The sequence below is a fragment of the Pseudophryne corroboree genome, chromosome 5, assembly GCF_028390025.1.
Source record: "Pseudophryne corroboree isolate aPseCor3 chromosome 5, aPseCor3.hap2, whole genome shotgun sequence".
Taxonomy (NCBI): domain Eukaryota; kingdom Metazoa; phylum Chordata; class Amphibia; order Anura; family Myobatrachidae; genus Pseudophryne; species Pseudophryne corroboree.
Window position 1 is genome coordinate 707,684,095 of NC_086448.1, and position 22,462 is coordinate 707,706,556.

Consider the following 22,462-nt stretch of genomic DNA (forward strand, 5'->3'; position numbering starts at 1 on the left):
CGAAAAAGGGGGTGTGGTCAAAAATAGGGGGCGCGGTCATTACGCGTAATAAAAGTGGGCGGATCAGCCCACAGACGTTAAAAAAGGGGGCGTGGGCGGCCGGCGGCGTCACTGTTGGGGGCGTGCCCAACACCTACAGAGGTGCTGGGCTTACCTCAAGCTCTCTCACAGCTTGAATGGATGCCGCGCGCATGCGCACGGCATCTTTACACGCTGGGAGGGCAGGAAGCGGGCGGCTGTTCTACCAGGGCGCCGCAGAAAGGGCAGGGCAAATTTTGCCCGTAAAAAATCGGGCAGGGCGCGGCGCCCTGCTAAAACAACCTAGCTCGAACACTATGTTAGATAGATATATATATATCTATCACAGTGCGGTCACACACCGGAGGACATAGCAGAATACTCGTACAATATACTCTGCAATGTACACCTTTCTCAACTAACGCCATCTCTAAGACATGTTGGATATATTCTCCAGTGACTGTGAAGTCTCAGTGCTGTACACAGGCAGCTTTACATGGGAGACCTTGCTCTGAAATCTTGGAGACCTGCTACAGCTATGCTGTTAAGAAGGCGCCCAGAGTCTCTGTGAGGGAGTGAGGCCGCTCCAGGGTGGGAAATCCGTGAGGAGATGGCGCCCTGGGCTGGGGGAGGGGCTACAGGTCAAGCACCACCTCCCCTATGCTGAACTTCCACCCCAGGAACTGTGGAGACTTATTAAACATGTGTTAATACACCTGACCTGTGCTTCGAATGCCCTGGTGGCCTAGTGGGGTCCCTGCCCAGTGACAGTGTCCACGCCAACTCCGCGGTCCGTCTCCCCAGACCGCGGATGGAACGTGATTTAATGGCGGGTCCCACCTAGGAGACCCACTTACCTCCTCCCCATACCAGCCATGCGATCCAGGAGAGCAGTCCGCGACCATGCCTAAGTCGAGATGCCTCCGCCGCAGGTACCCCGGAACCAGGCCAAAGTGGAGTGTGCAGGCCGCTTGGGAGGTGATGGAGCAGCAGCACTGAATGTCATTCAGACATACAGCGCCGCCAGCCCAGTCAGAAAAGCTAAAAATCTTCTTTGTTGAAAAGCTTTCAGGGCTGCTCAGCGCATACCCTCTGTTCAGTGACATGCTGGTGCAAGCACCAACTCAAAACTGCTTTCAGTGCCTGGAGGCAGGGTTATAGAGGAGGCCCCATATGCATCCTGGGACAGCTAAAGTATGTATGTATCCGTGTAGCTATGCATCTATCTTCTGCTATATTGATGTGTGTTCCTGGTATAACGAGTGAAGTATAATAACCGTGGATACAATGATGTCTCAGAGCTCTACATAAAGATTATGCAGTCACATTGTCAACAATCAGATAGTTGACATGGTCTTAATTACCACATACAATATGTCAACATTCACAATGTCAACATTGCCAGAATGTTAACATTGTTAATGTCGACATCAAGAGTATGTTGACATCATGCTGTCAATATTCTGAAAGTTGACAAAATGTACCACACCCAAGTGAAGGATATGAGGGGATTTGTTTACAACTCTCCCCGTGACTACTGGTTGATGAGTCAGCCGAGCTCAGTGATGGCCACAGGAACTAACACTTATTTCTTCTGATGAAACCGCCATTGATAGGAGGTGGAGAAACGCGTCAGTACGGCTTTTATGATCAGCTGTTATAATTGACCATACTACAATAACTTAAGGATTAGGATCAATGAGTGTGCTTAACGGATACTTATACTAAAGTATATCCTACTGATTGCATGTAATGAAACTTTCACAATTCCAGGGAAAAGGCTGCATACTGGCAATTGGTTTGGATATTCTGCTTTGTAAAAGTAGCTTGATGTGATATCATGCTCAGTGGGAGTTAAGGCATATCATGTTCTGTCCAAGTTATGAATAATCATTACTACTAATCAACATTATACTGAACTAGCAAAAGCAGGACAAATGTATTCCCAGTTGTATACTCTGATTCGCTTGATTGGTACGTCTTCTGACTTAATGGCAGGCTGTTGCAAAACCGGTTTGGACATCGTCAAATTTGCTTTGAACTTTAAATGAGGCCCTTAACGTATATGCCCAGTATTAAGCTCTTCTTGTTCCAGACAATTAGAAGCTAGGTACCTCTGAACTCATTACTCAATTCATAGCTTTACTATCCCTTCCAAAAACTTTGGTTCATTTTAATTAACTATTCCTTCAAAATACATGAATGAAAAATAAGAATTTACTTACCGATAATTCTATTTCTCGGAGTCCGTAGTGGATGCTGGGGTTCCTGAAAGGACCATGGGGAATAGCGGCTCCGCAGGAGACAGGGCACAAAAGTAAAGCTTTCCGATCAGGTGGTGTGCACTGGCTCCTCCCCCTATGACCCTCCTCCAAGCCAGTTAGATACTGTGCCCGGACGAGCGTACACAATAAGGGAGGAATTTTGAATCCCGGGTAAGACTCATACCAGCCACACCAATCACACCGTACAACTTGTGATCTAAACCCAGTTAACAGTATGATAACAGCGGAGCCTCTGAAAAGATGGCTCACAACAATAATAACCCGATTTTTGTAACTATGTACAAGTATTGCAGATAATCCGCACTTGGGATGGGCGCCCAGCATCCACTACGGACTCCGAGAAATAGAATTATCGGTAAGTAAATTCTTATTTTCTCTATCGTCCTAGTGGATGCTGGGGTTCCTGAAAGGACCATGGGGATTATACCAAAGCTCCCAAATGGGCGGGAGAGTGCGGATGACTCTGCAGCACCGAATGAGAGAACTCCAGGTCCTCCTTAGCCAGGGTATCAAATTTGTAGAATTTAGCAAACGTGTTTGCCCCTGACCAAGTAGCTGCTCGGCAAAGTTGTAAAGCCGAGACCCCTCGGGCAGCCGCCCAAGATGAGCCCACCTTCCTTGTGGAATGGGCATTTACATATTTTGGCTGTGGCAGGCCTGCCACAGAATGTGCAAGCTGAATTGTATTACACATCCAACTAGCAATAGTCTGCTTAGAAGCAAGAGCACCCAGTTTGTTGGGTGCATACAGGATAACAGCAAGTCAGTTTTCCTGACTCCAGCCGTCCTGGAACATATTTTCAGGGCCCTGACAACATCTAGCAACTTGGAGTCCTCCAAGTCCCTAGTAGGTGCAAGGCACCACCATAAGCTGGTTCAGGTGAAACACTGACACCACCTTAGGGAGAGAACTGGGGACGAGTCCGCAGCTCAGCCCTGTCCGAATGGACAAACAGATATGGGCTTTTTTGAGAAAAAACCACCAATTTGACACTCGCCTGGTCCAGGCCAGGGCCAAGAGCATGGTCACTTTTCATGTGAGATGCTTCAAATCCACAGATTTGACTGGTTTTAAACCAATGTGATTTTGGGAATCCCAGAACTACGTTGAGATCCCACAGTGCCACTGGAGGCACAAAAGGGGTTTGTATATGCAATACTCCCTTGACAAACTTCTGGACTTCAGGAACTGAAGCCAATTCTTTCTGGAAGAAAATCGACAGGGTCGAAATTTGAACCTTAATGGACCCCAATTTGAGGCCCATAGACACTCCTGTTTGCGGGAAATGCAGGAAACGACCGAGTTGAAATTTCTTTGTGGGGCCTTCCTGGCCTCACACCACGCAACATATTTTCGCCACATGTGGTGATAATGTTGTGCGGTCACCTCCTTTCTGGCTTTGACCAGGGTAGGAATGACCTCTTCCGGAATGCCTTTTTCCCTTAGGATCCGGCTTTCCACCGCCATGCCGACAAACGCAGCTGCGGTAAGTCTTGGAACAGACATGGTACTTGCTGAAGCAAGTCCCTTCTTAGCGGCAGAGGCCATAAGACCTCTGTAAGCATCTCTTGAAGTTCCGGGTACCAAGTCCTTCTTGGCCAATCCGGAGCCATGAGTATAGTTCTTACTCCTCTACGTCTTATAATTCTCAGCACCTTAGGTATGAGAAGCAGAGGAGGGAACACATACACCGACTGGTACACCCACGGTGTTACCAGAACGTCCACAGCTATTGCCTGAGGGTCTCTTGACCTGGCGCAATACCTGTCCCGTTTTTTGTTCAGACGGGACGCCATCATGTCCACCTTTGGTATTTCCCAACGGTTTACAATCATGTGGAAAAAACTTCCCGATGAAGTTTCCACTCTCCCGGGTGGAGGCCGTGCCTGCTGAGGAAGTCTGCTTCCCAGTTTCCATTCCCGGGATGAAACACTGCTGACAGTGCTATCACATGATTTTCCGCCCAGCGAAAAGTCCTTGCAGTTTTTGCCATTGCCCTCCTGCTTCTTGTGTCGCCCTGTCTGTTTACGTGGGCGACTGCCGTGATGTTTTTCCCACTGGATCAATACCGGCTGACCTTGAAGCAGAGGTCTTGCTAAGCTTAGAGCATTATAAATTTACCCTTAGCTCCAGTATATTTATGTGGAGAAAAGTCTCCAGACTTGATCACACTCCCTGGAAATTTTTTCCTTGTGTGACTGCTCCCCAGCCTCTCGGGCTGGGCTCCGTGGTCACCAGCATCCAATCCTGAATGCCGAATCTGCGGCCCTCTAGAAGATGAGGACTCTATAACCACCACAGGAGAGACACCCTTGTCCTTGGATATAGGGTTATCTGCTGATGCATCTGAAGATGCGATCCGGACCATTTGTCCAGCAGATCCCACTGAAAAGTTCTTGCGTGAAATCTGCCAAATGGAATTGCTTCGTAGGAAGCCACCATTTTTACCAGGACCCTTGTGCAATGATGCACTGTTTTTAGGAGGTTCCTGACTAGCTCGGATAACTCCCTGGCTTTCTCTTCCGGGAGAAACACCTTTTTCTGGACTGTGTCCAGAATCATCCCTAGGCACAGCAGACGTGTCGTCGGGATCAGCTGCGATTTTGGAATATTTAGAATCCACCCGTGCTGTTGTAGCAGTATCCTAGATAGTGCTACTCCGACCTCCAACTGTTCCCTGGACTATGCCCTTATCAGGAGATCGTCCAAGTAAGGGATAATTAAGACGCCTTTTCTTCGAAGAAGAATCATCATTTCGGCCATTACCTTGGTAAAGACCCGGGGTGCCGTGGACAATCCAAACGGCAGCGTCTGAAACTGATAGTGACAGTTCTGCACCACGAACCTGAGGTACCCTTAGTGAGAAGGGCAAATTTGGGACATAGAGGTAAGCATCCCTGATGTCCCGGGACACTATATAGTCCCCTTCTTCCTGGTTCGTTATCACTGCTCTGAGTGACTCCCTCTTGATTTGAACCTTTGTAAGGTTTTTAGAATAAGTCTCACCTAGCCTTCTGGCTTCAGTACCACAATATAGTGTGGAATAATACCCCTTTTCTTGTAGTAGGAGGGGTAATTTAATTTTCACCTGCTGGGAATACAGCTTGTGAATTTTTTCCCATACTGCCTCCTTGTCGGAGGGAGACCTTGGTAAAGCAGACTTCAGGAGCCTGCGAAGGGGAAACGTCTCGACATTCCAATCTGTACCCCTGGGATACTACTTGTAGGATCCAGGGGTCCTGTACGGTCTCAGCGCCATGCTGAGAACTTGTCAGAAGCGGTGGAACGCTTCTGTTCCTGGGAATGGGCTGCCTGCTGCAGTCTTCTTCCCTTTCTTCTATCCCTGGGCAGATATGATCTTATAGGGACGAAAGGACTGAGGCTGAAAAGACGGTGTCTTTTTCTGCAGAGATGTGACTTAGGGTAAAAACGGTGGATTTTCCAGCAGTTGCCGTGGCCACCAGGTCCGATGGACCGACCCCAAATAACTCCTCTTCCTTTATACGGCAATACACCTTTGTGCCGTTTGGAATCTGCATCACCTGACCACTGTCGTGTCCATAACATCTTCTGGCAGTTATGGACATCGCATTTACTCTTGATGCCAGAGTGCAAATATCCCTCTGTGCATCTCGCATATATAGAAATGCATCCTTTAAATGCTCTATAGTCAATAAAATACTGTCCCTGTCAAGGGTATCAATATTTTTAGTCAGGGAATCCGACCAAGCCACCCCAGCTCTGCACATCCAGGCTGAGGCGATCGCTGGTCGCAGTATAACACCAGTATGTGTGTATATACTTTTTATGATATTTTCCAGCCTCCTGTCAGCTGGTCCTTGAGGACGGCCCTATCTATAGACGGTACCGCCACTTGTTTTGATAAGCGTGTGAGCGCCTTATCCACCCTAAGGGGTGTTTCCCAACGCGCCCTAACTTCTGGCGGGAAAGGGTATACCGCCCATAATTTTCTATCGGGGGGAACCCACGCATCATCACACACTTTATTTAATTTATCTGATTCAGGAAAAACTATGGTAGTTTTTTCACATCCCACATAATACCCTCTTTTGTGGTACTTGTAGTATCAGAAATATGTAACACCTCCTTCATTGCCTTTAACGTGTGGCCCTAATAAGGAATACGTTTATTCACCGTCGACACTGGATTCAGTGTCCCTGTCTGTGTCTGTGTCGACCGACTAAAGTAAACGGGCGTTTTAAAACCCCTGACGGTGTTTTTGAGACGTCTGGACCGGTACTAATTGTTTGTCGGCCGTCTCATGTCGTCAACCGACCTTGCAGCGTGTTGACATTATCACGTAATTCCCTAAATAAGCCATCCATTCCGGTGTCGACTCCCTAGAGAGTGACATCACCATTACAGGCAATTGCTCCGCCTCCTCACCAACATCGTCCTCCTACATGTCGACACACACGTACCGACACACAGCACACACACAGGGAATGCTCTGATAGAGGACAGGACCCACTAGCCCTTTGGAGAGACAGAGGGAGAGTTTGCCAGCACACACCAAAAACGCTATAATTATATAGGGACAACCTTATATAAGTGTTTTCCCTTATAGCATCTTTTTTATATATTTCTAACGCCAAATTAGTGCCCCCCCTCTCTGTTTTAACCCTGTTTCTGTAGTGCAGTGCAGGGGAGAGCCTGGGAGCCTTCCCTCCAGCCTTTCTGTGAGGGAAAATGGCGCTGTGTGCTGAGGAGATAGGCCCCGCCCCTTTTTCGGCGGCCTCGTCTCCAGCTCTTAACGGATTCTGGCAGGGGTTAAATATCTCCATATAGCCTCCGGAGGCTATATGTGAGGTATTTTTAGCCAAAATAGGTATTCATTTGCCTCCCAGGGCGCCCCCCTCCCAGCGCCCTGCACCCTCAGTGACTGCCGTGTGAAGTGTGCTGAGAGGAAAATGGCGCACAGCTGCAGTGCTGTGCGCTACCTTTAGAAGACTGAGGAGTCTTCTGCCGCCGATTCTGGACCTCTTCTTACTTCAGCATCTGCAAGGGGGCCGGCGGCAAGGCTCCGGTGACCATCCAGGCTGTACCTGTGATCGTCCCTCTGGAGCTGATGTCCAGTAGCCAAGAAGCCAATCCATCCTGCACGCAGGTGAGTTCACTTCTTCTCCCCTAAGTCCCTCGTTGCAGTGATCCTGTTGCCAGCAGGAATCACTGTAAAATAAAAAACCTAAGCTAAACTTTTTCTAAGCAGCTCTTTAGGAGAGCCACCTAGATTGCACCCTTCTCGGCCGGGCACAAAAATCTAACTGGCATGGAGGAGGGTCATAGGGGGAGGAGCCAGTGCACACCACCTGATCGGAAAGCTTTACTTTTGTGCCCTGTCTCCTGCGGAGCCGCTATTCCCCATGGTCCTTTCAGGAACCCCAGCATCCACTAGGACGATAGAGAAAGGTTATTACGGAAACAGAAAATAAACCTGATCGCTCGCTGCAGTTATGCGCAGCGATCAGGTTGGAACTGCGCATGCGCCGGTGCTGCAGTGCACCGGCGCATGCCGGACGGCCAAAGGCCTTCGTTCCCTAGCGATCGCATCTGCCTGATTGACAGGCAGAGGCGGTCGATGGGCGGGAGGGGGCGGCATGGCGGCATTAGGCCGCTGTTTTGGGGGTTGCGGTCCGGCTAACGCAGGCATGGCCGGACAGTGCGGGGGGCGGGCTGCAGCGGCTGCGTGACGTCACATGCAGCCGCTGCGACCAGGGGCAGCGACGGGCAACTCCTGGCCAGCCGCAGGAGCTGCGTTGGGCGGGAGTTACTCAACAAGTACAAAAGCATTGCCGCTGTGCGATGCTTTTGTACTTGTGCAGGGGGGTGCCGGACAGATATGCGGGGCGGACTAGCCATGTGCTGGGCATCCCCCCGCATGTCTGGGAACATGATGGTAGCTGTGCTAAATTTAGCACAGCTACGATCAATTCGGAATGACCCCCAAAGTACATGAAACACAAAACACATAGAAAACTGAACTGCAACAGCACACCATTCTACAGCTTCTCCTTCTTACCAGACATGGGTTTGCAACCGTTTTAGATCTCTTTCCAGTAAACCATCTTTACATTTTATTTACACACCTTTATTATGGTTTTGGGACGCCTCTTTATATAGAGCCTTGGTTTCTCAATAATGGGTAGAGGTGGGAGTTTGCGTAGTTCCTGCAGCACAGCGGCGGCCGCCCTCCTCTTGGCAAGCTTCTTGCTATTCCCCTCGCCTTCAGCAGTGAATTCTCCCACTGTTACCCTTGTAACAAAACTCTTCATATGCGGAGGACCACTTTCCTTGGTCACCTGAGGAAAAGAAAGCAAAGGCAGTTGGAACGGCTCTACAGCATTAGGACGTGAGTCAATAAAGATCATCATGACTCCGTAATGTCACGAGGTTCTGGTGCACTTAAAAGCTGAATTCTCATTTGGCCTACAAACGACTGGTCACTTAAAATATATAACTGAAAATAAGAACAAAACATATGTATTATCTCATGACCAGAATACCATCTAGGCCTTTATATATGGACAAAATAACTGATAAAGGATGTGAACATTTTTTGCACATACAAAAATAAAACTGCTGTATTCTGCACTGGTCATCCTGTCAAAACAACATATATTGTAAACTTTCACGGGCAAGACCCTCAATCTCATGTGTTCCCTCTTTGTCTACCTTGTTTTATTCTGTGTAACGCTGCAATTATATTTGGGTATCCGTTCTTCAGGTCAACTTCACTTAGGTCGACCACTATTGGTTGACATGCATTATGTCGACATGGTCTTTAGGTCAACATGGCAAAGGTCGACACATGGAAAGGTCGACATGAGTTTTTTTTTTTTTTTAAAACATTTTACAACTTTTTCTTACTTTACGATCCACGTGGACTACAATTGGGAGTAGTAACCTGTGCCGAGCGAAGCACCTTGCCCAAAGTTCGCTCGCTATGCGAGAGGACGCGGTGCACTAATTGGGGTTCCCGGTAATTTTACGAAGAAAACGACACCTGAGTATAGGAATTAGAATAAGGTAGAGTAGACACTCTGGAGGAGTATACTTTTAAGGTATGGAAATTAATCTAAAGACACATACCTCAATTGAGGAGTTTACCATTAAAGGATTTTACCACCAGAAAATGTTCTTGGACACTTACATCAGCTAGATAGGCCTCATGCTAGTACACATGTGGAAAATTGTGCCTATTAAAGAGACATCCTCATTTGAACACATTTTTTCTCACAGTGGATTCAACATGGCACCTTTTATTCAAACCGAAAACACGTAGCTGATAATCTCTAAAAAGGACGTGTGATACTTAGGGGCTCAGATTCACCGGGAAATTTCACAAGAAAATTTCAGAAATATTCAACCTGGTGGAAGTTATTAAATAAAATCAGTGCCCAAAAATATATCCATTAATCAAGCTACTAGGGGACAGAGATACAAGAATCTTCTAATTTATCTGGTTTACTACAAAGAATAAGTCAGGGCCATACTAGGATTAACATTTGGGAATGCAATAAATGTGGTTTAGACATAAACTTAATGGCCTATTATCAGTAACATTACATATATGGACAAGGTAGTTGCATAAACATGATATGTAGAAGTACGGGAGAGCAAAACCTGGGCTATAATAGGGTATCACTTGTAATTAGAAATAGAAGTTCCCCCTTTTTTTAGTTTTCACGGCATCTTAAGCTTTAAAGCAAGTGGAACGCAAACAAACATGGAGCTGGAACGCATTCAGTTCCTGTTCCAGCGTCATGTTTGGTTAACATCCTGATTTCAGGAGCCGATTGGAGATGGAGGTCACATGACCGCGATAGAACGGCCAAGATGCGCTTATCAGTTGGGCGGCGCTGGCAGGGCCGTTTCCGGGGCTTCTGGAGCCCCGGGCGGCATTAGGCGGCGTGGCTTCGTACAGGGGGCGTGGTCATTTACGCCCCCTGTACAGACTGAAATGTACGGTGCGCGATGACGTCATCGCGCACCGCACAGTAAAGGACCTCTCCACGAAGGGACACTAGACGCGTACGCGTCTAGTTTCCCTTTCCAGCGGCAGCGGCCAGCGGCAGCGGGGGGCACACAGCAGCAGCGGATCTTGCCCTGGTGCGGCGCCCTCCGTAAGGCGGCGCCCCGGGCAAAAGTCCTGCTTGCCCGTGGCAAGATCCGCTACTGGGCGCTGGGTAGCGTGGAGTATCACCTAGCGACCTGATAGAGGTCACGTTCCCCCCTACATTTTGAGTAGGCAGCGATGTCATACCGCCCCCTGTCTAGCTGATATAAGTGTCCAAGAACATTTTCCGGTGGTACAATCCTTTAATGCCTCTGTGTTCATTTTCATACCTTAAATGTATACTCCTCCAGAGTTTCTACTCTACCTTATTCCAATTCCTAGACTCTCGTCTGTAGTTCGAGTAGCCTATTTCCAGTGATGTTCCCAAAAAAAAAAAAAGTTATTTTTTTTGTAGTAATGTGTAAATATGTCCTAAAGATTGTGTTCTAACATTGTAGATATGCCCCTGATGAAGTCTCAGCATGAGACAAAACACGTTGGCTTTTCTATCTTGTTTAGATGTAACCTCCAATCTATATTATTTGAAGGAGGATATCATAAAAGAAGTTTATGTACTTTTGTGCTGATCCAGACCCCCATTACATGTGGTAGGGGGCTGTTGTACCAAAGAGTATTCTTATGTGCATGGACACTGTTGCTACTTTTTATGAATTTAAAATAAAATTTATGTATTAGAACTCACTGTTTACTTTTATGCTGCATGAAATGTTATGTTGTATTACTGTCTAAATATGAGAAAAGGATGTGATTAATTGCAATCTCTTGGGGCGCCAATTTTACTACTGCTTTTCACACACACATATATATTTTATATATATATATATATATATATATATATATATATATATATATATAAAGGGATAAGACCTTTCTCGCGCTATATAGTATGGGAAGCTACACCTTAGGGAAAGATACCCCCTGTTAGATGGGATATGATATTGAAAGATATAGAGAAAAGATTTCCCCAGGGAGCTTGTCGTCCTTTGATATGCACAAGTTTACTGATACAATCTTAAAATTGAAGTTTTCTTTATTGTTATTTAAAACATACAATTGGTAAAAACTGTTTGACAATTTGCCCAAGTTGACAATAAACGGTATTTGTACAGACAATAGTTGTGTTGATATTAATCCATTTCAGTCAAAAACAATAAATGTTCCTTCTTGAAGAAATGACAGAGACCCTGTCTTAACCCAACGCGTTTCGTCCTACAGACTTCATCAGGGGTATAGTATGGTCAAAGGATCACAATATGGACATATATCTTTTGTGTCTTCAAAGGCAATTTAATAATATTAAAAATTGGTGTTGGACGAGATTTCACCGTATGGAATATCGATTGGAATTAGATATGACCCATTTGGTGATTATCCACTAAGTAAGGCCTGGTTCAGAAAATTAATTTCAAACCATATTGGTAAAATCAAGCACATGGAGCAGCTAATCACTGGATTACAACCAAGCGGAGTTTGAATAGGGCTAACTTCTTGAGATAGTGCCTCTCCAGTTTGTAACACTCTAAGCTGCTGCATATCTCCTATATATTAGCCCAAGTCTGACTCTGTGCCTGGCCGTAACGCTGGGTGGAGTTACTGTGCTGGGGGGAGGCAACGGCCTCTGCCCTGTACAGCACATCAGTAGGGAGGCGGACACAATCAGCCACTGGATGGACGCCACACCGCGCCCGCTCACACAAGAGCCGCATTAAGGGGGGTCACTACCCTGGGATCCCTAACTTACGGGTCCCCTCAGCCGGAGCTCTGTCCCCATTCAGGTGGGCAGGAGGGATCCACGCTGCTGGGGGAGGAGTGCGGGCTGTGCATGCGGCTTCCTCCTCTCGGCCAGCACGGCCGAGCAAACTCCAGCCTCCGCCGCTATCAGGAGAGATGCTGCTGGCGGCGGAGGCTGGAGATTGCTCGGCCATGCTGGCTGAGAGGAGGAAGCCGCACGCACAGCCCGCACTCCGCCCCGCCAGCTTGGATGGCCGAGAGGAGGAAGCCGCATGCACAGCCCGCACTCCGCCCCCGCCAGCGTGGATCACTCCTGCCCCGGCAACCTGGTGTCCTCTCACCCTGCTGCAGCGCTCCAGTTGCCTGTGTGAGCCAGGTGAGCAGCGCGAGCAGCAGAGGAGGGGGTGGGGGGGGGGGAGAGAGAGAGAGAGAGAGAAGGAAGAGGGATGGTTATTAGCGGCCTGATTTTCTCCTGGTAATCTGCGGGGGGAGGGGGGGGGTTGATGGTGCTGGTGATCAGCGGGTGGGGGTGGGGGGGTGATGGTGCGCACTCCTGTCTTGGGTGCCCTGGGTCCCCCCAGGGCTTAATCCGGCCATGTGTACACCCACACCCCATGCCATGGACCCCTCACTAATGCAACCCCATCACCACCTAACACAGGGGGGGCCATGCAGACCACTGCACGCCATTTGCACAACGCCACACCACCCACCCATCCCTGCGCACACAACACTCCCATGGCACGCACCATGCTCCGCTCCGGACACAGCTGCCAGCTCACACACACACTGCGGCCATGTGGAAACGAGCGCCTCCTTTCCCGGCAACACACAGCCACCCAGACCCCGACTGACACCCGCACCCCACACCACGGAACCCTCCCTCCGCCAAACCCCGTCACCAGCTACCAAATCCAGCTACTGAGGGGACATGCTGGCCGGGAGCCGCCGTCCGCACAACGGACCAACACACACCATGTTAACACTGCCCGTTGCTGCACATGCGACGCCGCATCAAACTGCAAGCACCCCGCACCTCACTCTACTTCCGTTAGGTGTATCGCAGCAACTGCCCCCAGCCCCGCGGGAGACATGTATGTTCCACGCCAGCACCAAACACCCACACCTCGGGACAAGGGACACGAGTGCACATTCCAGATTCTATACACCCAACGCAGACACTCACAGACGCCCACCTTGCACTATCATCCATCCCAGTATGTGCAGCAATGCCTTTTGCCCTAATCCACACTTGCATGCCCCCATCACAAGGGGGGGAACAAGTGCCACCTCATGGTCCCACACAGCCCTATCAATACAACACTTTACAGCTCCAGCAGCCAGAGACATACCATCGTCTATCAGCACACAAACAATGCAACCTCTTCTCCCTTACACACACACACACACACTCACCCTTCACACTCCTAGGAACACGCACGCACCCTCCCCCGCCCGCTGCACACACAAAACACCTTCCCCATCCTTGCTACACCTTCCCACAACACACTCTGCCACCCACAGTCCCTTCACTCCCCTCCACAATGCAGCACAAAACCACCCAAAACCTATCACATACAACATCTACCCCTAACCGTAAAACACATACACCTCAAACCCCCCCACCCCCACCACCACCACCCTCACCCCCACCCAAAAAAACACTCAAACCACTATTCTACACCTTCACATTTCTCTGGGGGGTTACAGGGGCGTAGCCCCTTACAACGGTGTGAAGAGCGCCCGTAGGGCGCAATGAATCACCTAGTATATATATATATATATATATATATATACACACACACACACACACACACACACACACACACACACACACACACGTGTAAGAGACAGCACTTTTTTTTTTTTTTTTTAAATGCCATGTATTCGTACACTGTATGGTGCAAGATCCATACCTAGGCTATAGTCCTTGCCTGTTCCTTGTAGCAGGAAGGAAGGATCAGCACACACAATTTTTAAAGGTGAAAACACTCACATTTATTTAATACAATTACACAGCAGCAGCATGCCCATATAATATAATATTCTAGGAAAGTAATTTACCTGCTACAAATGTCAGCTACCTGTTATTACTTATCAAGCATATGCAAACACAGCAGATTGGTTTGTAGAAAAAGGACCACAAAATGAACAGTAGCGCTGAGTAAAACAAGAAGCTACACAATACGACTTGGATTATAGCAACAGAATGCAAACAGCATGTTGGAATGCGGCTGAGTGTTTTCCCTTCATAACCACAACATATGTGGTCTGGTGACAATAAAAATAACAGGTACGGCTTCATGCCGATTTAAAGGAAAATATTTATCCTTGCCCACTGTTCCCAGAAAACGTCTTTGAATATCGCAGCATCACACTTGTGTCAGTCAAGTGAAAAAACGTGAATGGCTCAGCGAGTCAGATTCTCAAAGCCTGGACAGAAAAAGATTCCAAGAACCTCGTTATTACACATTACGCCCTCAGGTCACCATTATACACAGAGTAAAACATGTGAGTGAAACCAGTGAAGACTTTCACAGCACATTTTACAAAACACATTCCAGTGTGCCACAAGGGAGGAGATGTGGAAAAGGCTAACTCTCTATAGTCTATGAAGCACACTATACTCAATAATATGTTCCCACACTCAGTGGTGCAAGTGGGCGGGTACGGGTGGGTACGGCGTACCCGTAAGAATTTCGCCGTGGGTACGCCGTACCCACACCGACGGGCCGCCGCTCCTCTTCCTTCCCTCCCTCCCCTGCTCCACGCCGCACCCGCCGTCCCCGCCGCACCGCCGCTGATGTGAGGGAAGGAGAGCGCAGCCTGCGCCTCTCCTTCCCCTCAGTCTCCGGTGGGTGTTTCAGTTTACTTCAGCGCCGATCCGTGAGCCAATCAGAGCTCGCACCCGCGAGCTCTGATTGGCTCACGGATCGGCGCTGAATTAAACTGAGACACCCGCCGGAGACTGATGGGAACGAGAGGCCAGGCTGCGCTCTCCTTCCCTCACATGACAGACAGGACAGCGACGGCAGCGGCAGCGGTGAGTAGGGGAGGGGGGCATGTTTACCTGGCACTGGGGGGGCATGTTAGACCTGGCACTGGGGGCATATCTGGCACAGGGGGGCATATATACCTGGCACTGGGGGATATCTGGCACAGGGGGGCATGTTATACCTGGCACTGGGTGATATCTGGCACTGGGGGGGCATGTTATACCTGGCACTGGGGGATATCTGGCACTGGGGGCATATCTGGCACAAGGGGGGTATATATACCTGGCACTGGGGGATATCTGGCATAGGGGGGCATGTATACCTGGCACTGGGGGATATCTTGCACTGGGGGCATATCTGGCACTGGGGGATATCTTGCACTGGGGGCATATCTGGCACAGGGGGGGTATATATACCTGGCACTGGGGGATATCTGGCACAGGGGGGCATATATACCTGGCACTGGGGGATATCTGGCACAGGGGGGCATGTATACCTGGCACTGGGGGATATCTGGCACTGGGGGCATATCTGGCACAGGAGGGCATATATACCTGGCACTGGGGGATATCTGGCACTGGGGGCATATCTGGCACAGGGGGGCATATATACCTGGCACTGGGGGATATCTGGCACAGGGGGGCATGTATACCTGGCACTGGGGGCATATCTGGCACTGTAGGGGCATTATTGTATCTGGCACGGGGGGCAATGTATATCTGACACAGTGGGGGCATTTGTGTATCTAGCACTGTGGGGCAATGTGTATCTGACACTGTGAGGCAATGTACGGCACTCTGGGGGCATTTCTGTATCTGGCACTGTGGGGCAATGTGTATCTGGCACTGTGGGGCAATGTGTATCTGGCACTCTGGGGACATTTGTGTATCTGGCACTGTGGGGTTATATGTATCTGGCACTGTGGGGCAATGTATATCTGGCACTGTGGGGCAACGTGTATCTGACACTATTGGGGTCATACGTGTATCTGCCCCTCCCCCATATGTGTATCACGCCCCCCTTTTCATTGGCCACGCCCCATGTGGCATTTGGCCACACCCATTTTTTTGCGCGCGCGTCTTCGGCGCGCGCACACAGTACCCGTAAGACATCTTTTCTACTTGCACCACTGCCCACACTGCAAACTGTACAACTACAGTATACGCACCATTTTAAGCTATTGATAAAACAAGTTAGGTGCAATATATTTATATACTGCTGTACTATAATGTAAGAAGAAAAAAAGAAAAAACACCCTACTGTGCCCAAAATGACGAACTTTTTTCATAAGGAAGAAAAGCTTCCAAAGAGTAAAAGTGGCGGTACTGCCCACATCAACAGATCTGAATATAGCTATCATCTATCTAGCACATTCTTGAACATTTTGTCTAGAGTTCGATTGGTTGCTAAGAAAAACGCCTTTACGGCAGTATCCTATTAGCTGCGGTTAATTACTAATAACTATCCAATTAGCCCCTGTTTACCCTGTACATTTCCTATATTGTCTTTAACTGCAAGTCACTATTGTCCCATTTTGATTTTTCATTTATGTACTCTGTAATTAGGAGCTGCGGATACCTTGTGGTGCAATATAAATAAAGGATAATAATAATAATAATAAAGAGCAGAGATTATTTTTCGCGTGCGCAAAATCCACGATAACCAACCACAGAAGACCCGTTACGGGACAGTAACACATGGGTCTGCGATGTTATCATGGATCCCATGTGCTATCGGCCGATAACGGGTGATTTACTGCACGGCAAAAATGGCCTGTAATTGGATAGCCCGATAGCGTTATCCGGCTAAAAAGCCAGTTATTAACGTGCGGTAAATCACTGCACCGAATAGGAGACTGCCCAAAGACACTGACACAGAAGGTCAATATGGGTTTTACTGCATTTAATAAAATACAAGTTTCTCATCACATCTATTAATATAGCACAATATATTTAGTATTTGTGATTACAATGGGTTTGATAAATAAAGAGATCAACATGCCCCTGTTTGAAGCATATAAGTGAACACAACATATGGTTTTTCCTGCTGCAGGAGTTTTAAAAACAGTATTCCCTTATAGGCAAAAGAAAGTTTTTTTCTCATCTTTCGCACAAGATAAAAGACAGCCATTTTGTTGGCATAACCATACACTTGCATCTTATGAATTTGGCTCTAGTGTACTGTAGATTGTCAGTGATGTCACTGCTTTGTAAAGGGCCCCATACACTTATGCAACATGTCCGACCGTCATGTCGCAGGCAATCACCCCGGCAGCAGGATCGCCCAAGATACATCGTATGCTGTCCTTTTGCATACGATGCATCTTGGGCGATCCCAGCCATGCCTGAGGGGTCGGACATGATCGCTAGTGCAGCACGGTCAATCTGGAGGATCCGATCCTATGCTCAGGGGAACGCGAATCGGATAGGATCGAATACACCTCCAAAATGTCTGATTTCATCCAATATACATCGGGCAGAATGCCCGAAATCGGATGAAATCAGGCATTATCGTTCTAGTGTATGGGGCCCTCAAGAAATGGATAGGCTGCATATTGACTCCGCCAACAAAATGGCTCCAACAATGATCTGTAGGTGACAGACACACTTGAAATTAAGAGAATGCTTCACTGCTTCAGAATAGTGCAGATAGTTTTCAAAATATAACTAGTCAGTCAGTTTTCTATTATTGAGCAATAACTGTTTTAGATGGACATTTTATCAAACACACATACAACATTTTCAAAATCAAATCAAATCTCGGCTTCACATGCGGAATGACGATCACCAGGCCTGTGCTTATTTTGCCTAATCAGTGTATTCCAGAGAGCCGCTTTCCCCCTCAGGAATGTTTTATGAGTGGCTGCTCCTCTCGTGCTGATTAAACATACTGAATCACTGCCTTATAACAGGGCGGCTTCCAGTGACTATTGCATCATGGCATATGCATGCTACTGAAAAATCAATGAGGCGTGACAGCAACACATATATATTTAATGCACATATAAATTCTAACACATTACCATCTCTCATTTTATAGCTTAGAGGTAATGGCTACACAAAGGTTTACTGAGCTATTCTTTGCAGGGTTACTATATTTTAAGGACCAGGGCCCTCATTCCGAGTTGATCGGTCGCAAGGCGAATTTAGCAGAGTTACACACGCTAAGCCGCCGCCTACTGGGAGTGAATCTTAGCTTCTTAAAATTGCGACCGATGTATTCGCAATATTGCGATTACTAACTACTTAGCAGTTTCAGAGTAGCTTCAGACTTACTCTGCCTGTGCGATCAGTTCAGTGCTTGTCGTTCCTGGTTGACGTCACAAACACACCCAGCGTTCGCCCAGACACTCCTCCGTTTCTCCGGCCACTCCTGCGTTTTTTCCGGAAACGGTAGCGTTTTCAGCCACACGCCCCTGAAACGCCGTGTTTCCGCCCAGTAACACCCATTTCCTGTCAATCACATTACGATCGCCGGAGCGATGAAAAAGCCGCGAGTAAAATTACTTTCTACATAGCAAAGTTACTTGGCGCAGTCGCAGTGCGAACATTGCGCATGCGTACTAAGCGGATTTTCATTGCGATGCGATGAAAAATACCGAGCGAACAACTCGGAATGAGGGCCCAGGTTAGGTATGTATCCTGACACGGGTAGTAACGCATTACTGTGATTAGAACGCTCAGTCATAGTCCACAGCCAGCTTTAAACTATGCAGGCAGATATAGGGTCATATTCAATTAGCAGCAGGACTTACCGCCCATCTGCTGCTCTGCCCTAAGCTATTCAATTACCGTCTGCTAACCCACGCAGTGGCGCAATTAACGTAGATTTTTCCTCACAACCTCGGGAGCCGAGAGGAAAAAAGGAGAAAAGTTATGGTAGACTTACCATGGTAAACTCTTTATGCGAGGTACATTGGGTTCCACAGGGAAACATCGGTGTGTAGAGTGGATCTTGATCCGGAAGCATCAACAGGCTAAAGCTTTAGGCTGTCCCAGGATGCATTGTGGCCTCCCCTATAAATCCCGCCTCCAGGCACTGTGTGCTTAGTTTCGTTAACCAGTCTAATGCAGGAGCAGGCAAGAGAGCAGGCAGATGTTAGTCACATAGAACCATATTTCACAACAGGAGAAGGGACCAGTGGCTAATGCCATACAAACCCATAGAAGCTAGTGTGGGCGCCCTGTGGAACTCAATGTACCTAGCAGAAAGAGAGTTAACCATGGTAAGTCTACTATAACTCTCCTTTTCTGCAGCAGGGTACATTGTGTTCCACAGGGAAACATCGGAGATGTCCTAAAGCAGTTCCTCAAGGGAGGGGACACGCCTTAGCGGGTATGAGAACCCAGCGTCCAAAGGAAGCATCCTGGGAGGTGGAAGTATCAAAGGCATAGAACCTGATGAATGTGTTCACTGAGTACCATGTAGCCACCTTGCACAATTGTTCTGCAGACGCGGCATGGCGGGCCGCCCAAGAAGGTCCAACAGACGGAGTAGAATGGGCTTTAAAAGCAGCAGGAGCTGGAAGTCCAGCCTGAGCATAAGCTTGTGCAATCACCATTCTTATCCATCTGGCCAAGGTTTGCTTATTTGCAGGTCAGCCACGTTTGTGGAAACCAAACAGGACAAAAAGAGTATCTGACCTCCTGATAGAGGCAGTCTTCTCTACATATATATGGAGAGCCCTTACCACATCCAAAGCTCTTTGGAGGACAAATCAGAAGAGATAAAGGCCAGAACCACAATCTCTTGGTTAAGGTGAAAAGATGACACCACCTTAGGTAAATAACCTGGGCGAGTTCTAAGAAGTGCCCGGTCACAATGAAATATCAGAAAGGGTGGACGACAGGACAATGCGCCTAAGTCCGACACCCTTCTAGCAGAGGCAATAGCCAGTAAAAACAAGACCTTGGCCGTGAGCCATTTAAGGTCCACGGACTCAAGAGGTTCAAATGGAGACTCTTGCAGGGCATTCAGGACAAGACAGATCCCATGGAGACACAGGAGGGACATAGGGAGGCTGAATCCGTAAGACACCCTGAGTGAATGTATGAACGTCAGGTATAGACACAATCTTTCTCTGAAACAAAACCGACAAGGCAGATATGTGAACCTTGAGGGATGCCAGACGAAGGCTTAAGTCCAGGCAGCGTTGCAGAAAGGCCAGGATTCTGGAAATTCTGAATCTGTATGCATCATAATTCTTATCAGCACACCAGTAAGAATTCCAGACCCTGTAATAAATCCAGGCAGGTGCCTGTTTGCGATTAGTCAACATAATTTGGATGACCGCCTCAGAGTATCATTTGGACCTTAGGAGTGATGCTTTAAAAGCCATGCCATCAAAGCCAGTCTGGCCAGGTCCGGAAAAAGACAAGGGCTCTGTACGAGGAGGTATGGGCGTTGAGGAAGTAGAAGGGGACGCTCTGTCGATATACCCTGCAGGTCTGAATAACAAATGCCGTCTGGGTCACACTGGAGCGACTAGAAGTAGAAATCCTCCTTGTTTGAACTTCCGCAGGACCCTGGCAGGAGTGACACTGGAGGGAACATGTAGGGCAGCCGAAAGTTTCATGGAATTGCCCTCCACGAACGCTGCTTGAGGATCCCTGGTCCTTGATCTGAAGATCGGAACCTTGTGATTGTGTTGAGACGCCATTAGGTATACATCTAGTAGGCCCCACGTGTGCACTAGGAGTTGAAAGACTTATGGATGAAGATTCCACTATCCGGCGTGCATGTCCTGGCAACTGAGGAACTCCACTTCCCAGTTTAGGACGCCCGGAATGAACATTGCCTATATTGCAGGCAGATGGCGTTCCGCCAAACGAAGGATTTCTGACACTTCCATCATAGCCATGCGGCTTCGAGTGCCGCCTTGATGGTTTATGTATGCCACGTGGTGGCATTGTTTGACCGTACTTCAACCGGCTTGTTCCGTACCAGAAGCAGGGCGAGAGTCAATGCATTGAAAACCGCCCACAATTCCAGAATGTTTATTGGGAAGAGTGATTCCTCCTTGGTCCAGCAACTATGAAAAGAGTGTTGCTCCAACACTGCACCCTATCCCCTCAGACTGGTATCCGTTGTCAGCAGGACCCAGTCACGGATCCAGAAGGGACGGCCGCTGCTCAATTGCTGGTCTTGTAGCCACCAGGTCAGTGACAGATTAACCTCTAGAGTCAAAGTGATCAGTGAGATCTGATCTAATGAGGTAGGCCATTCCACGTGGAAAGGATTAACCTCTGCAGAGTGCGAGAATGAAATTGAGCATACTCTACCATGTCGAATGTCGACACCATCAGCCCAAGTACTTGCATCGCCGAGTGTATCGACACTCTGAGGCGACAAAGGAAGCATCTTATCCTGTCTTGAAGTCTCAGGACTTTGTCTGGAGACAGAAACAGTCGTTGACTGTGTGTGTCCAGGAGTGCCCCCAGATGCACCATGCTCTGAGCTGCGACCAGCGAGGATTTCTTCCAATTAAAGAGACACCCGTGGGCTTGTAGAAAGCTTACCGTCAGCTGCAGATGACTGAGGAAGGCATCGTGGGAGTTTGCCAGAATCAGGAAGTCGTCCAGATACGGCAGGATCCTGACTCCCTGGCGATGGAGATGGGCCGTCATTACAACCATGACCTTGGTGAAGATCCAAGGAGCCGTAGCCAGTCCAAATGGCAGAGCCTGGAACTGAGTGGAGGTCGCCAATAGCAAACCGCAGATACTGCTGATGCAACATTGCTATAGGCATACGCAGGTACACATCCTGTATATCCAGGGATACCACATTGCAGGGGTGGCCAGACTTTTGGAGTCGGTGATCTACTTTGAAAGCTGAAAAGCTTTTGTGATCTACCTAGGTGGAATAATAAAAAAGGGTGTGGCATAACAAAAAAGTGGGTGTGGTATAACAAAAAAAAGGGACTAGCCTTGCTGCACAGAGTGTAATGACTGTCTCGCACGAAATAACACATTGGCCCCAACAGGTAAAAACCTCAAACACATATTCCCCCACAGTGCCAGATACACATATGCCCCCACAGTGCCATGTGCCCACAGTGCCAGATATGCCCCCACAGTGCCAGATATGACCCCACAGTGCCAGATACAGATATGCCCCGACAGTGCCAGATATGCCCCCACAGTGCCATGTGCCCACAGTGCCAGATATGACCCCACAGTGCTAGATATGCCCCCACAGTGCCAGATATGACCCCACAGTGCCAAATACAGATATGCCCCCACAGTGCCATGTGCCCACAGTGCTAGATATGCCCCCACAGTGCCAGATTACAGATATGCCCCCACAGTGCCATGTGCCCACAGTGCCAGAT

At 48.3% G+C, this 22,462-nt stretch overlaps 1 protein-coding gene across 11 annotated transcripts in view; it reads right to left on the reverse strand.

The window, feature by feature from the left end:
- The window catches only part of STAU2 (staufen double-stranded RNA binding protein 2), a 747,611-nt gene that overhangs the window by 353,353 nt on the left and 371,796 nt on the right, over window positions 1-22,462 (reverse strand). For all 11 annotated transcript variants that reach the window (XR_010177886.1, XM_063923932.1, XM_063923926.1 and 8 more), the window contains one exon: window positions 8,412-8,624. Coding sequence is in view for 10 of the 11 variants with exons in the window: in XM_063923932.1 (XP_063780002.1) it covers window positions 8,412-8,624 (213 nt within the window). In the remaining variant the exon portion in view is untranslated. The remainder of the gene's footprint in view (window positions 1-8,411; window positions 8,625-22,462) is intronic.